Raw genomic sequence first — 15,123 nt, 5'->3', positions numbered from 1 at the left:
ATTCATCAAACACATCTCATATAACTGTTTCTCTATTAGTCTTCATCAAGTAAAACCACGGTCCTTTCTCGAACCTTACCATTCTACCTTGAAATGAGGCTTTCAAGTTCAAAATGAATGGAGCCATGATTCTCGGAAGTTGCACTAGTTGTCCTGACAGCAATATGTGGCAATCCCCTGCGTTCGTCTGCTTCTCTGACCAGAGTCCCACTGCAAGTGGCCCAGCAGTGTGTGAGTAACCTTGGTGGAAGCATGACGGTTCCCGGGACGTAATCTCTCTCTCTCTCTCCTGTGAGACACTTTGCACCTGTGGCTCCCAGGTTGAACAGTCAAGTGTGCACCAGACATGAGACACAGACTTCTACAGGGATCAATACCACCTGCCCTGTCTTTGCGTGGTTGTGTCTAATGTAAGTTGCAAGGTTCAAATATTTGAGAATGTCTGTGCATTAAATCATTGTGAGAATAGTGTGTTTTTCTTTTCACTTTATATATATATATATATATATATATATATATATATATATATATATATATATATATATATGTATATATGTATATATATATATAACAGGGTGACCTAAAAATGGACTCACTTTTTGATACCCTATAACCGAATTTTTTTTTTCAGATCTGAAAAAAAAATTCAGCGTTTATTGGGTGTCAAAAAGTACATTTTCTTGGGACACCATATATATATATATATATATATATATATATATATATATATATATATATATATATATATATATTGAATCAGGGCATGTGAAGCGTCTGGGGTAAACCATGGAAAGCTTTGTAGGTATGTATATTTGCGTGTGTGGACGTATGTATATACATGTGTATGGGGGTGGGTTGGGCCATTTCTTTCGTCTGTTTCCTTGCGCTACCTCGCAAACGCGGGAGACAGCGACAAAGCAAAAAAAAAAAAAAAAAAAAAAATATATATATATATATATATATATATATATATATATATATATATTCGTATGAGTGAAACTGAATTTACTTGATACTCTAAGCATGCTAGAGAATGACTGGAGAACTCACTGAAAATTACAAGAGGCTTTAAAGAGTAACAAGTATTTTTACAGTGGCTAAATGTTTTTCTCCATCAGAGACGCTGTTTTATGCATGAACCACCAGTGATCAACACCTGCTTTATCTAGCCTATTCTTATCATTTATTGGGTTGGTTCTGGTGTTTGGTTAGGTCACAGGAATGGTCAGTATTTTCATATATTATCCTGAATGTGTAATGAAGTCTGAATAGAGGCACCAGTTTGTAATTATATATATATATATATATATATATATATATATATATATATATATATATTTATATATATAGGAAAAGATGTTAATATTGTTTCTGGTCTTCACTTTCCTTATGGTTAGTTACTTCGCGTGCCGAAATCCCTCTTTCGCCCCACCATTTTCCCAATTCATGGCGTGCAACTTTGAAGCCGTGAGAGCCCCATAAAAAAAGAGCTTGGCGTTATAGAATAACAGAAAATAGTGTATGAAATTGTGAACCTTTTTTTTTATACAATTAGGTAACCTAAATCACTCCAGGAAGTTAGGGTTTAGATACGTTAGTGTAATTTGTGTGTTTCATGAAACATTGCTCTCCTTCCCAAGTCCGGAGGCAGTGTTCAAGGAACTGAGACACAAAAATGCAGACTGAATCAATATCACCTACTTGACGGCAACATCTGGCAGGTCATTTGATAATATTATTATGTCTAGGATAGACTCGCAAATTGTTCTTCTAGCCATGTTCAAGTTCCGCATTCGACTTACCATTAGTTTTTTTTTTTGTTAGTCTTGCGTTGCAGAAGGCAAGGGCCATATACAGAGTGAAAGTACGAGTTGATAATCGTCTTGAACACAATAGAAATCATTTGATAATTCAAGTTGAACTATTCTAAAGACAGTTTTATGATATACTTCCATGAATGAACATGAACATGAATGTAGAGTATTAACAGCAATATCTCATTTCTTTTTCCATTCTTGATTATTACATGTAAATATACAGCAATAGAATATCAAATACTGCAATACCTTATGTGAACTATAAATTATAGTATATATATATATATATATATATATATATATATATATATATATTTTTTTTTTTTTTTTTTTTTCATACGATTCGCCATTTCCCGCATTTGCGAGGTAGCGTTAAGAACAGAGGACTGGGCCTTAGAGGGAAAATCCTCACCTGGCCCCCTTCTCTGTTCCTTCTTTTGGAAAAAAAAAAAAACGCGTAATGCAAAAATAAAATGCTGTATATGACATATTTAAATGAAGGACAACACGCATTTATGCTAGCTAATGCACCCAAACTCAGCTAGTCCATTACAGATATAATTATGGAGTTTGTGTGCAAAGATTCGCCTAGACTAAGTTTAGCTCGGCCTCTTGGTCAATGACAGCCCGTTTTCGTGCAAAGGTCGTGTATATGTGTGTTAGAGTGCCATTTCTGGCACAGGTCATTGTGTGTGTGTGTGTGTGTGTGTGTGTGTGTGTATGTGTTCTCGGGGTGCCATTTCAGGCACAGGTCGTGTGCGTATGTGTCTGTGTGTGTTCCAGGGGTGCCATTACTGGCACAGGTTAGCCCCTGTGTAATTGTGTATTAATGGGATGTTAGGCCAATGTTTGTTTTGTGTAAAATACGATGAATAGCTTCATTCAAAATGAATTCAGTTGGTGGGATATTTATGAGACGCTAATGTCGAAAGAATAATGGATTCTGTCTTCCTTGACATATATAACTACTTGATTATGTCAGCAACAATGGAATAAAATATCAACGGGTAAAAGCAGGAAGATTTATCAATTAATAAATGACTAAACAACAAATGAAACTATGATAGCTGAAGATATGTTAATTTGTATACAAGATGCAATATAGACAGACAAATGAAACTATGATAGCTGAAGATATGTTAATTTGTATACAAGATGCAATATAGACAGATATCATATGTAATATCCTATCTAAATTGCCCCCATCTTACACATCAAACAAGATATTCCTTCTGAGTGGCTCCCGTGTCCAAACATGAAAAATGATATCCCTCCTGAGTGGCCCTCAGCAACCAGACCACCATGTATTGTGTTGTCCTTGCTGGTCCTCAGTAAATCTAGCCTTTTGTTCGTGCAGGATTGGTTTCAGGCGACCAGACCAAGGTCATACGTGTTTGTCACTAAGAAATAAGTCCATTTTCCATGCTGAGTGACCCTGGGCGTGCAGACTTAATTAAATATTTAGTCTCTGTTGAGTGGCGTTCGGCACTCGTTGTATTACGATGATTCAACCTCTCGAGTGCAACTCATTTCTTGAGTACAACAATTTAACCGCCTGAATGCGATGTAACCCTTTGAGTACGATGACAGTTAAGATAAAAGCCAGTTTCGTAGCTTTCCACATCCCTTCCCTCACGCCGACCAGACTTTAATTACGTACGCTGGTCGGATCTTGATTGCTGAGCCAAAAGTACTTTATTTTTACGTCACCGTAATTATGGCCTACGAAGCGTCTTTTCTGATGGCCGATGGGTCTCCTGCGCGGAAAGGAAATCTGAGACATGTTCATTTTACATTTGAGGTCAAAGAGCCATCAAGTAAAGGGCCACGAAACGCTTTCAGACGTAGTTTCATCTCAGCAACTTCTCAGTAGTGAATTATACGCGGAAATTAACCATCGTGTTCTCAGGTTTTGGGAGCGGGCGGCTTACAACTTATTATTATGTGTACAGTTCTTTGACCATAGCCTCCTCTCTCCCACATCACGGCCATCTTTTCTTAGAAGTGTTCCTGTTATTGTCCAACGGCGTGTAAACACAACCAGCATGAATATATCAAACACCCTCTTAACGAACTCAGTGGCGTGCCCGCATGAGTTCGAGTGTTCAACTCTCTTCCATAATACAAATAGTTATTTTTTTTTTAGGCTTATCCTTTAAAGGTCAGTTTCCAAGACGTTACAGCAGAATGGGTGATCTATTGAAATTTACTGATGGTTAAGATTACACACCGACGCGCAAGACTGTCGGTAATCGATATCAATGGATCACATAAAAATTCTTCAGCACGGCTGAACAGAGAGGGAGGTTGGCGGGCCGAGAGAGGGGTGGCCTCCTTGGATTGTTGCAATATCGAGCGTTGCTTTACTTGTTGTCTGGCCGACCAGGACGCGTTGCTTGGTGATGGCCGGACACCCAACCACGGCTCATGCCCTCTCCAAGGGTGGGTTGTGACACTCCAAGGTTAGGCTGTGACTCTGAGGGTGGGGTGTGGTCCTTTCCCAATTGGGATGGGTTATGTGACACTTTTCCTACATAGGCTGCGCATTGTTCCATATTGAACTGTGACAATCCTTATCGTGCATATCATTCGCCAAAGTCAGCACAGTAAATAATATGTCGGATAATGAAGTTTTTATGCGTGCAATTACCTCCTTTTACTGGGAGTTCTATCATTCATGGGGCAGCATCCCTTGAACATTCTCAACTATCATTCAACTTTTGTATACAGTCATGATTCACAATTTCATCGCTCAATATATTCCGTTCATCAACTACGCTTACTAATTACTCTTTGCTGAGTTTCATATGGTCTCTGATTGGTCTGTCCATGCATCTTAATTGGTGGAACTGTTCACTGACTTGAAACTGGTTCAAAAACTGAAAGCGTATGATCAAACTTTCCCTTAATCTTCTCTCTTCCTCGGTGGGCAGTTGTATGTGTTTACTTGTGTGTGACGGGGAGAGAGCCGTGTTGGCCCGTCTTAACTTTTTATGTATGTACGATGTCTTTACTCCTATGTGTGTACACACACACACACACACACACACGTATGTCCTTGCCTATGCCAGGTACCCATTATATCGACCAGTCCTTGAGGGAGGATGAACAGCTGGGTGGACTGTGGATGGGCTGCGACCCGTGCATGTGTGACGGTCAGTGACGCTTACCTTACATGTGAGTGGAATTATTTGTACAGAACAGGAAGGGAGTTTTACCCGAGTAGGGCTCCATTATTTAACCTGTCGCTAATATCATACAACTTTTAGTATACAATGAAATGTCTTTTGCTCGGCGATTCTGCTGCGTGGCTCCTTGCATTCGCGAACCATTCTCATAATCTAAAAGAATTTCCTGATATCTTTACAAGCTCATGTCTTAAGATGGTGTTACCTTTAGGGTTTACCTTCGATCTATGCTTCCTAACCATTTTCCGTTGACGTACCCCTTCATTGTAATGCATTACGTACCCATCTCTGTGGTGGTTTATATATATATATATATATATATATATATATATATATATATATATATATATATATATATATATATCGGAATACAACTTGTACAGAAGTAAGTTTATTTTGTAATGGACAACAATTGGTTTGTTATATATAAGACTAGATTTATATCTGATGATATAAAACAGCCTGTATCAACATTTTTGGGAGTTTGCTTTGCTGTGACAAATTAGTTGGCTTTTGCAGATAGAGAAAACTTTTTTCTATATAAATATTCTTACGTGTACAAGAAGGCGTTGCCAAGATGATATGGTTGTTTCACTTGTCACCTGTGTATACCATTGAAACATAATATACATATTCAATAATTTTTACAAGGGATGAAAAGGGTTAGAATAATTATGCAAACTATAACTCAGTGGGGGATCGCCACCTTCTCCCCTTCCTGACTGGATATGCCCTAGTCATTCCTCTTAAATTATAAATTATAAATTATAACCACTGTAAACCCACAGTTACATTTGTAAGAGCGACCGAAGTGCCTAGGCTGAACCATGTTCGTGACGATGTCATCAGCTCTGGAATGCAACAAGAATACAAAGATTTTTATCCTTTTGTTTATCGAAATTTATGGTATCCTGTGGAATTTTTGTTACCGCTCTTTACATGTACAGAGTATCGTTCAGTTTTAAGGAATGTATCAGCATTATATGGTAAAATACTGGTAGGTGGCAGTAAATAGGTATCGTATTATCAGTGACAGTCTTTTGTAAGGTGTCTTGACGCCTTGATTAATGAGAATGTCGTCGGTTAATTGGCCGCTAGCAGGAAGTAGTTATCTGTGGGGTTGAGTCAGCAGCGCGAGGATTGATTTACCCCCATGCAAATAGGACATTGCCCTCTGATCGCAGGAAGACAGGAGCTAATTTGTACTACTTGTGTAACACTGGTGGATGACCCTGACTGCCGTGAGATGGTTAGCAAATACTCATCTCTGTAAACCCACCTTGCCACATCGTAAACGTGCTCTTAAGAGGATAGAACATGGTCCGTATCATATCCAGGGATACGATGATTTACAGGAAACTGATAACCAACCTCCAGTGAATGAACGAACGAGGGAAGTGATTAAGATAAACGACTCAGATATTTGGTTAACTTGAACTGTGACCTTGTGTTTTGTTTGCATGACTTGTTACAGACTTAGTTCTTTTGTACCCTTGCTTGCATGGCACGAATTGCGAATTTTCGGTCCTTACCCATTTAGATAAACCTTTTGCTTTGCATACACGACCCAGCTTTTAGTCTTGAGAATTTCTACTAATTATTATTATTAAAACCATTCAGCAGTCGATTGCTATTAAGTCAAACAACGTACTCGCACAGGAAGCATTTCACCTCACCAGCGCCTCAGTTCAGCCCTAGACTGTATAACCATCTTAATTATAAGCATAATGACTTCATCCTAACCTCCTCTGGAACTCTACACTTCTAAGAAATTTCCAACGAACGCCTTTTAAATTCTTCACCTTTTAGAATCAAGTCATCAAAAATACTCAGAACATTATCTCCCGTTGGACTCATATAAGGTAGTCGGCAGTGTATAGTCACACTGAGGCAGACAGGGAAACTTGTTTTCCTGTAACTCATTTCATGGTTATCATTTTGTATTGAGATGATATTTAACTTGTTGTATTGTATAGAGTTGTATCTATTCTCAGTAAACAGGTATTCTTCAGTTTAATCCATGAATGTCCACTCGCGGAAAGTGATTAGTGGATTGATTTGGATTTTTTTTTGTAAAGATGTGATTAACTTTTCAGTCGTTCAGTTTGAGAGATGAAGTCAGAAGACAGATCGCTCATTTATATATGTACATACCTTCATATATACTTCCCAACTTTAGTATCTGATTCTTAATTATAGGAGGTTTGTTAGAATTTAAGTTGCTCCGGATTTATTTCACCTAGTTCCATTTTTGTAGTAGAAGTGAGGTGGGAGGGACATAACTTTGCTTCCATGTCTGCAATACTCGAGCCAGTGAAATTTGGGAAGCCTTAAGAGGGTTATTACTGACGCATGATCACAAGGTGGTGAAGAACAGTGTATCAAGGCTGTTATCACAGTGGCATGATTGCAGCACCCCGGTCTGTAGTGTAGTAATAAAACACGACGTAATAGCTGTAGAATTTCGCGAATCCTTACACTGTGGTCGATCAGGCTTTTCAAGATAGTGACGCCGTTTCAGTCAACCTTCAAGTTAAGCTAGCCACTTGATACTTGTTCATGAGATATTTTCATGTACATAATGATAGCTAACATCTGAAATTACATTACAAAGCGGAGAAAGGCATGAGGTTGTATATCTCTAAATACTCATACAATTAGAACTTTGGCAGACACTTTTTCAGTAACTTGTTTGATTGACTCCCCTGTTTCGATGTAGCCAGCCATCACAGTCTGTATAAATTCATTTGCACTTTTTACGTTACGCTAAGATTAAGGGTGCTTTTTTTTTCTGCATCTCCTTGCTTATGTATAGGAGAACGTTCCTCTTCTGAATGATGTTTTATAACGTACTTTACACAGGACAGTAAAGTCGTAAACTTGCATTGAGGTAATTTGGCTATGCCCTCATTTAAGTCACTTTGATCTTCAACTGAATATGCAGACTAAAATATCTTCTTAATATGAGATTCCACTGACTTTCATATATGCAAAGTATATAGAGGAATCATTTATGTAGACTAGAATTTTGAAAAATTTTAAAAGCTGGTTGCCCAAGTATTAATATTTACATTTTGCACACCATTTATTGATATACAACTTAATACTGTGTTTTGATAGTGAATGTTTTGACTTTTCCTTACTTTTTCGCCGTTTCTCGTTATATTTATGTTAGGATTTTTTTTAACTTTTCTGAAAGAGTATGTATGGCAGATAAAGAGACAGAGCATGATGTAATTTATTTTGTTGTATGTCAACTTTCATTATGTGTTAGAAAAGTTATTTTGCAAATAGCTAACTGTACCTTCTACTTTGCTAGTCTGACCATGGATGGAGCTGAAGACCTACATAATAGCTGGCACGGGAATACAAGGGGCCAAGTAATACATCCATAGGGTCCTCCTTGCTATGTCATCCCACAGGGCAGCCACTCATTCCCATTGGAAGTCTTCCAGGGGGTCAGCCAACGTCCCTCCATCCAGGAGTCGCATAAAAGATGCCAAGACCTCCAACATGGATAAGGAAGTAAGTGTGAAGTTAAAATTTCATTCTGTTATCTATTCATGTATAGATATTTTTAGATATGTACACTATTACCTTCTAGGGGGTATGGGTTAATGTTAGGGTCGCATTCCTGGACTTGTCACTTTAAGAAAAAGACTTAAGTAAATTATTTTTCACATAGTAACTCATATGGAAAGGCTTATCTTGGGAAAATTTTAAAGTCAGACAGAGGGGCTACATCTGTTCAAATAAGTTTATGATCTGGATATGAAATCAAAGATTTCATGATGGTAAGATTATGTAGGTATGTGTAAATCAGATGCTTCAGAGGAACAAGAAGAAATTTTAACAAAGTACCACTACAAACAGATTATGTGAAATAAAAAGGAGAGAAATACATATGAGTTGCTGACCAGCATGGAAAAATAACTATTTTCTCATTCCTGGACTAAGTCTGGTGACCTATCTGTATGTAGTTTAATGTTTTAAGTACTGTAGGACCCCTTTTATGGGGGCACTTGCAGCTTCTAGGAAGCAAGAAGCAGGAAGATGATGAACTCCTTTGGAAGGAGGTCTATAGCAGAACTGTGCTAGGTACTGCATTCCATCCATTAACAGTGCTCTTGCCTCACAGAAGGTGGTGTTTCACTTTCAGTATGACCCTTTGTAAGTGGTGTCCAGTGACACTCACGAGTTAGTTGTTTTTGCTTGACAGAGAAGTGTATCATGTAGGACAGATGATGAGGTCAGAGAAAAATCTAAATTCAGCTAAGATTTCTGTAAACCGTTCCAGTTACAAAATGATTTTATAATTAAGGCTAATTATTTTTTGTGTGTCTGGAGAGACTATCATTTTCTCTTATAAAAAAAAAACTGGCCTAAAAAAGTTTTAGCTTTAGTAAGGCCTTGACAACAGAGATTCATGAGCAGTCATCTTAAATAGATGAGTAACTGGAGATACAGATACAGTATTTGTTGTACTGCTGATTATTGAAGGGATTTCTATTGATAAGTTGACCCTTTTTCCATTTACCTTGCTAAAGTCAACTACATGAATGATGGGCAGGCTAGGCTTTTGATCAAAAAGTCATCTTTGAGCTTTAGGATTGCCTGTGTCTGAGATAGAAACCTCATTTTCCCTTTACCCTTTCCATGCCCATCCCATCTTCCTTTGAAAAGCATGGCACACTCATCTTTCTTTAAGAGTTTTAGACTGATTGCATAAATGGTTGGGAAGATGGAGTGAAGTGCTTTGATGTCTCAGATATGGCACAGTTGTACAGGTTTAGTATGTGATTACTGTAGTGTTTTTGAGTAGCTTTGTCATAATACAGGTTTCAAAGTTGCATTTTCTGTATGCATTAAGCATAACTGGTGTTTTTGTTGTCTCTGCCCAATTCACTGATGTCAGCCATCTGGTTTCAATAGCTTTTTAAAATGATATCTTTAGTGAGGGACAGTTTAAGATTTTAGCTCAAAATCATGCTTTGCCCAAACCTAAAGCTGACCTTTTATTTGTCATCTTTGCTACATTTTGGAATATCATCAGACTGAGAAAAAACAGCTCATAAACTTCTTGTTTGATTTTTTTTTTCTTTCAAATTGTTTCCCATTTCCCACGTTAGCGAGTTAGCGTTAAGAACAGAGGACTGGGCCTTAGAGGGAGTATCCTCACCTGGCTCCCTTCTCTGTTTCCTCTTTTGGAAAATTAAAAAAAGACGAGAGGGGAGGATTTCCAGCCCCCCCGCTTCCTCCCCTTTTAGTCGCCTTCTACGACCCACAGGGAACACGTGGGAAGTATTCTTTCTCCCCTATCCCCAATTTTACAGGTAGAAATATCGTTTGTATGTATTATTTTTATACCTATCTCCAAGATTTCAGTTTTTGATTACCAGCTTTGGTTAATGGTTTGATCTCAATCAGCTTCCGTGGTATCCATTATTTAACCAGGCAATTGTAATGGGAATGTAATTCAAATTATACATACTTTTATGCTTCACAAGTAAATCTTTATGAAAACAATTATCTGAATCCCATGAATATGATGTTAACACTCTGAGATGAATATAGGGTTTATATTTTTCAGGAGACTTACAGGTATAGGATAATATTGATATTGGTTATGAGGAATGATTTTACCATAGAGGGAAATAACTTTTACATTTTAGTTATGATCAGACTTTTAAGATTTTATAAGCTCATCAAATCAACCAATTTTATATGATATTTCTTATACCCATTCTTTTGTCGGAGACCTATTGTCAAATTTATACCCTGTGCAGAATATTCTAATGTATATGAAAAAAAGCGTTTCCTTAAGTTTGTTATTAGAGTTATCCAGGAAAAATTCTAAAATAAAATGATATATAACTCAGTGTGCTGAAACATTGTTTACATGTGCTATGTGAATCTTTTGATTTTGCTGCTCTTCTGAATGTCTTAAGAGTTGCTCCAGGTGTATCGTCGAACGCATTTGGTGAGAAATATTTTTCTTTCTGAAATGTTAATAACATAAGTGCCACAATTTCATAAAGTATTGCTTTATATGATGGCACAGATCCTGTTATGGATTCCTTGACATCACATGTACTGACCATTATGCCATATAGAAAAAATGTGGATTGTAGCATCGGGTAACAATGCATTAGAGGCCACTATGAGTATTAATGCCTGAATATTATGCCTTAAAGCTGAGGTGGGCAACTCAAGAATTCTTAGAAAATTAACTCCAGCTGCAGTGAATGAGTTAATTCTTTGAGTAAATTTGAATAACTGCAAAGCAAAAGTAAAGATTTTGGGTTGCACTTGTGGTATAATTATTTGTGAAGGACTTTACCATTTTTCTAAGTAAGAAGAGTTGTGTATGTCAGTTTTCTTTTGTGTGAGTGAAGTCTGTTATCATTAAGTTAGCATTCAGTCCTACTTATTACAGCCAAAATCTTTTCCCTTATCTGTAATACATCACCTTACGAGAAAACTTATATGAAAGAGGTGAGATAATATTTTTGAAGATTTTTATGTACCATACTACATGTCCTCTTAACAGTTTATCCACTTTTGGTTTCTTACAGTGGTATACATAGTTGTATCATATCCTGTTGTTCATCATCATAGCATTGTGGTATCAAGCTATTGTGCAGAGTTTTATGCACAATATGTATGTCACACAAGCTAGTAGGCTAACTCTTTTACAGTTGGACTCCATTCAGTCACGACGTGCCCGTCTTCAAGCCCTCACCACTTCCATAAAATTGCCCCCTCTCACACCCATTGATGTCTTGGGCACTCGCTCTTCACCGTTGATCAGTCACACATCACCCAAAAGTATACCAGCTAGAGACAGACAGTTGCGACGCCGACAAAGAGCGGATTTATCATCATCTTCAAAGGCGTCAACAGCTTCAGGCAGGGTCCGTTCAAGGGCCACCAAGCTACCTGCACTTTCTCGTTCCTCAGCAGTGTAAGTGTTGACCCCCTTCATGCATGTTTGAGAGGCTTCTGGAACTGTTATTTACTTTTAGTATGATGCTTGATATCTTCATGCATTGTTATTCCTAAACCATAGGTTTCCTTATCACACATCTTGTTTCTCTTTCTTTCATTGTTTTTCGTGTGTTGCAGCCTGCTGTTCTGCAGACTTGTGTAGCAGTTAACATTACTGATTGTCACACATGTAATGGCCACCTGGGATCAAAGTTGCTTAGGTCTGAATTCTGGTCATGGTAACCAGTCCACACAACTGTTAATCCTCCCCTAGGGCTGGTCGATCGAATGGGTACCTGGCATAGGCTCAGCTGTGTGTGTGTGTGTGTGTGTGTGCACTTGTACATTAAAGTCATGGTGCATATATATATTCACACTACTATTCGCCATTTCTCGCATTAGCGAGGTAGCGTTAAGAACAGAGGACTGGGCCTTTGAGAGGATATCCTCACCTGGCCTCATTCTCTGTTCCTTCTTTTGGAAAATGCTGTTTCCCTGCATTAGAGAGGTATAACAAGGAAACAGACAAAAGAATGGCCCAACCCACCCACATACTCATGTATATACATAAACGCCCACACGCATATGTACATACCTTTACATTTCAATGTATACATACATATACATACACAGACATATACATATATACACACACATGTACATATTCATACTTGCTGCCTTCATCCATTCTAGTTGCCACCCCGCCACACATGAAATGTCATCCCCTCCCCCCACAGTGCACACTAGGTAGCGCTAGGAAAAGACATCAAAGACCACATTCGTTCACACTCAGTCTGTAGCTGTCATGCGTAATGCACTGAAACCACCACTCCCTTTCCACATCCAGGCCCCACAAAACTTTTCATGGTTTACCGCAGACGCTTCACATGCCCTGGTTCAATCCATTGATAGCACGTCGAACCCGATATACCACATTGTTCCAATTCACTCTATTCCTTGCATGGCTTTCACCCTCTTGTATGTTCAGGCCCCAATTGCTCAAAATCTTTTGCACTCCATCCTTGCACCTCCAGTTTGGTCTTCCACTTCTTGTTCCCTCCACCTCTGACACATATATCCTCTTTGTCAATCTTTCCTCACTCATTCTCTCCATGTGACTAAACCATTTCAAAACACCCTCTTCTGCTCTCTCAACCCACACGCTTTTCATTACCACACATCTCTCTTACCCTTTCATTACTTACTCGATCAAACCACATCACACCACATGTTGTCCTCAAACATCTCATTTCCAACACATCCACCCTCCTCACAACCCTATATATAGCCCTTGCCTCACAACCATATAACATTGTTGGAACCACTATTCCTTCAAACATACCCATTTTTGCTCTCTGAGATAATGTTCTCGCCTTCCAGACATTCTTCAACGCTCCCAGAACCTTCACCCCCTCCCCCACCCTATGACTCACTTCTGCTTCCATGGTGCCATCCACTGCCAAATCCACTTCCATATATCTAAAACACTTCACTTCCTCCAGTTTTTCTCCATTCAAACTTACTTTCCAATTAACTTGTTTCTAACAACCTAACAACCTTGCTCTTATTCACATTTACTCTCAGCTTTCTTCTTTCACACACTTTACCAAACTCAGTCACCAACTTCTGCAGTTTCTCGCCCGAATCAGCCACCACCGCTGTATCATCAGTGAACAACAACTGACTCGCTTCCCAAGACCTCTCATCCACAATAGACTGTTGTGTCATTGATAAAATGAGTACCTGGCATAAGCTAGGCCATAAAGACATGTTAAGTATAAACAAGATTAAGTTATGGGACAACATGAGTGAATCTCTCCCTGTAAAACACAGTTAGTAATTGGTAATCACATGTACACTTACAAAACTGTGACAGCATTTACTAAGAACTTAACAGTTCATACTTTTGGTTTTGATCTTTCACTTACATAGCCATCATGTTTTAGCTTTTTGTATTAATGGATTCCTAAATATTGATGCCTATCTAGACTTATGTGGAACTTAGCTGATTCACAGAGTTTTGCTTATAGCAGTATTCCTCTTGATTGGCTGTTAAGAATGACCTCACATAGTAAGCAGCACAAGTGATCTAGTGTGTGAAAGATTGTATTTTCCATGATTTATTTAGACACACTGTTTAAAATGCATAGAATATATAATTTTTGTGCTGAACGGTTCAAGTGTGAATCACACCTCATGTGTATTGGACTTTTGGTTGTTAAATAAGTTTTTTCTGTAAATTCATGTATAGTGGATTCACATGCAGTGAGTCAAGTGTGTGCATCCTTTTCAGTGAACAATAATCTCTGCCATTCTCTTACTCAATGTGAATTTTAACTGTATTACTTGAGGTTAAGTTCATTTACCTCCCAGCCCTGGCAGGCCATACCGCAATCCTCTTCCTGAGATTGGCCATGTCAGGGAGAAGCTAGAAAAAGAGGAGGAGGAGATGCACTTGGAGAAAGCCAATGTAGAATCCCCACCACCACCAACTTATGAAGAGACACTCAAAGTCAGTCAGTGGGTGGAAGAAATCTCCCAAGAGTCTTTAGTGGAGACTTCCCCATCTTTAGAGTCTCAAGAGAATGGAGAGGTAGGAGAGGGAATTGTTTTTTAGTCAGATATGTGGATTATTATGTAGTGATTACTCTGAAGTAAGTTTATACATTTATGAACAGACGTGTCTATTCAATTTAATGATGTAAGACTTGTACAGAAGGTTTGTGTATGTGTTGATTATAACATTAAAAGTAATTTTCCCATGTCAGTGCCCAGACTTAATTACCAGGTTCTTTGTTGATGTTTTTGAATAGGTATTCTCTGCTAAATTAGGGTACAATATATGAATATGAATTCTAGTAAACTCTCACTAGCATATAAAAAGATATATGGTAATTGGCTGGAAGATGTTGTGTTTGCTGTTTTAGCAAACATCTGAAAGTATATCCTTTTTTTCCCCATTAGAAGGCAAGTGTTTCTGATACAGTTTTATGGTAGAAAACAAACTGTCATATTAAACCAGTAGGTATAGCATGAACACCATCAAAATTAACTTAGTTTTGCCATTACCTAGGTGTAACTTGTAATGTTCTGGTTTTATATAAATTTTTCAGCTAGTAAGACGAACCATT

The 15,123-nt window shown here is 38.1% G+C and overlaps 1 protein-coding gene across 3 annotated transcripts in view; it reads left to right on the top strand.

Moving 5' to 3' along the window:
- Positions 1 to 221: 221 nt before the first annotated feature.
- Positions 222 to 15,123, top strand: part of LOC139765688 (uncharacterized) — a 40,689-nt gene continuing 25,787 nt past the window's right edge. For 2 of the 3 annotated variants that reach the window (XM_071693443.1, XM_071693441.1), the window contains exons 1-4: positions 222 to 410; positions 8,325 to 8,530; positions 11,704 to 11,969; positions 14,366 to 14,585. In XM_071693443.1, the coding sequence (XP_071549544.1) occupies positions 8,414 to 8,530; positions 11,704 to 11,969; positions 14,366 to 14,585 (603 nt within the window). In that variant the 5' untranslated portion in view covers positions 222 to 410; positions 8,325 to 8,413. Of the gene's footprint in view, positions 411 to 7,348; positions 7,896 to 8,324; positions 8,531 to 11,703; positions 11,970 to 14,365; positions 14,586 to 15,123 lie in introns of those variants that run through there. The other variant, XM_071693442.1, reaches the window with a different exon arrangement.

This window comes from Panulirus ornatus, chromosome 55, assembly GCF_036320965.1.
Source record: "Panulirus ornatus isolate Po-2019 chromosome 55, ASM3632096v1, whole genome shotgun sequence".
In the NCBI taxonomy this organism is placed as follows: domain Eukaryota; kingdom Metazoa; phylum Arthropoda; class Malacostraca; order Decapoda; family Palinuridae; genus Panulirus; species Panulirus ornatus.
The sequence above is the reverse complement of the archived record's forward strand: the minus strand, read 5'-3'. Positions and strand labels throughout refer to the sequence as shown.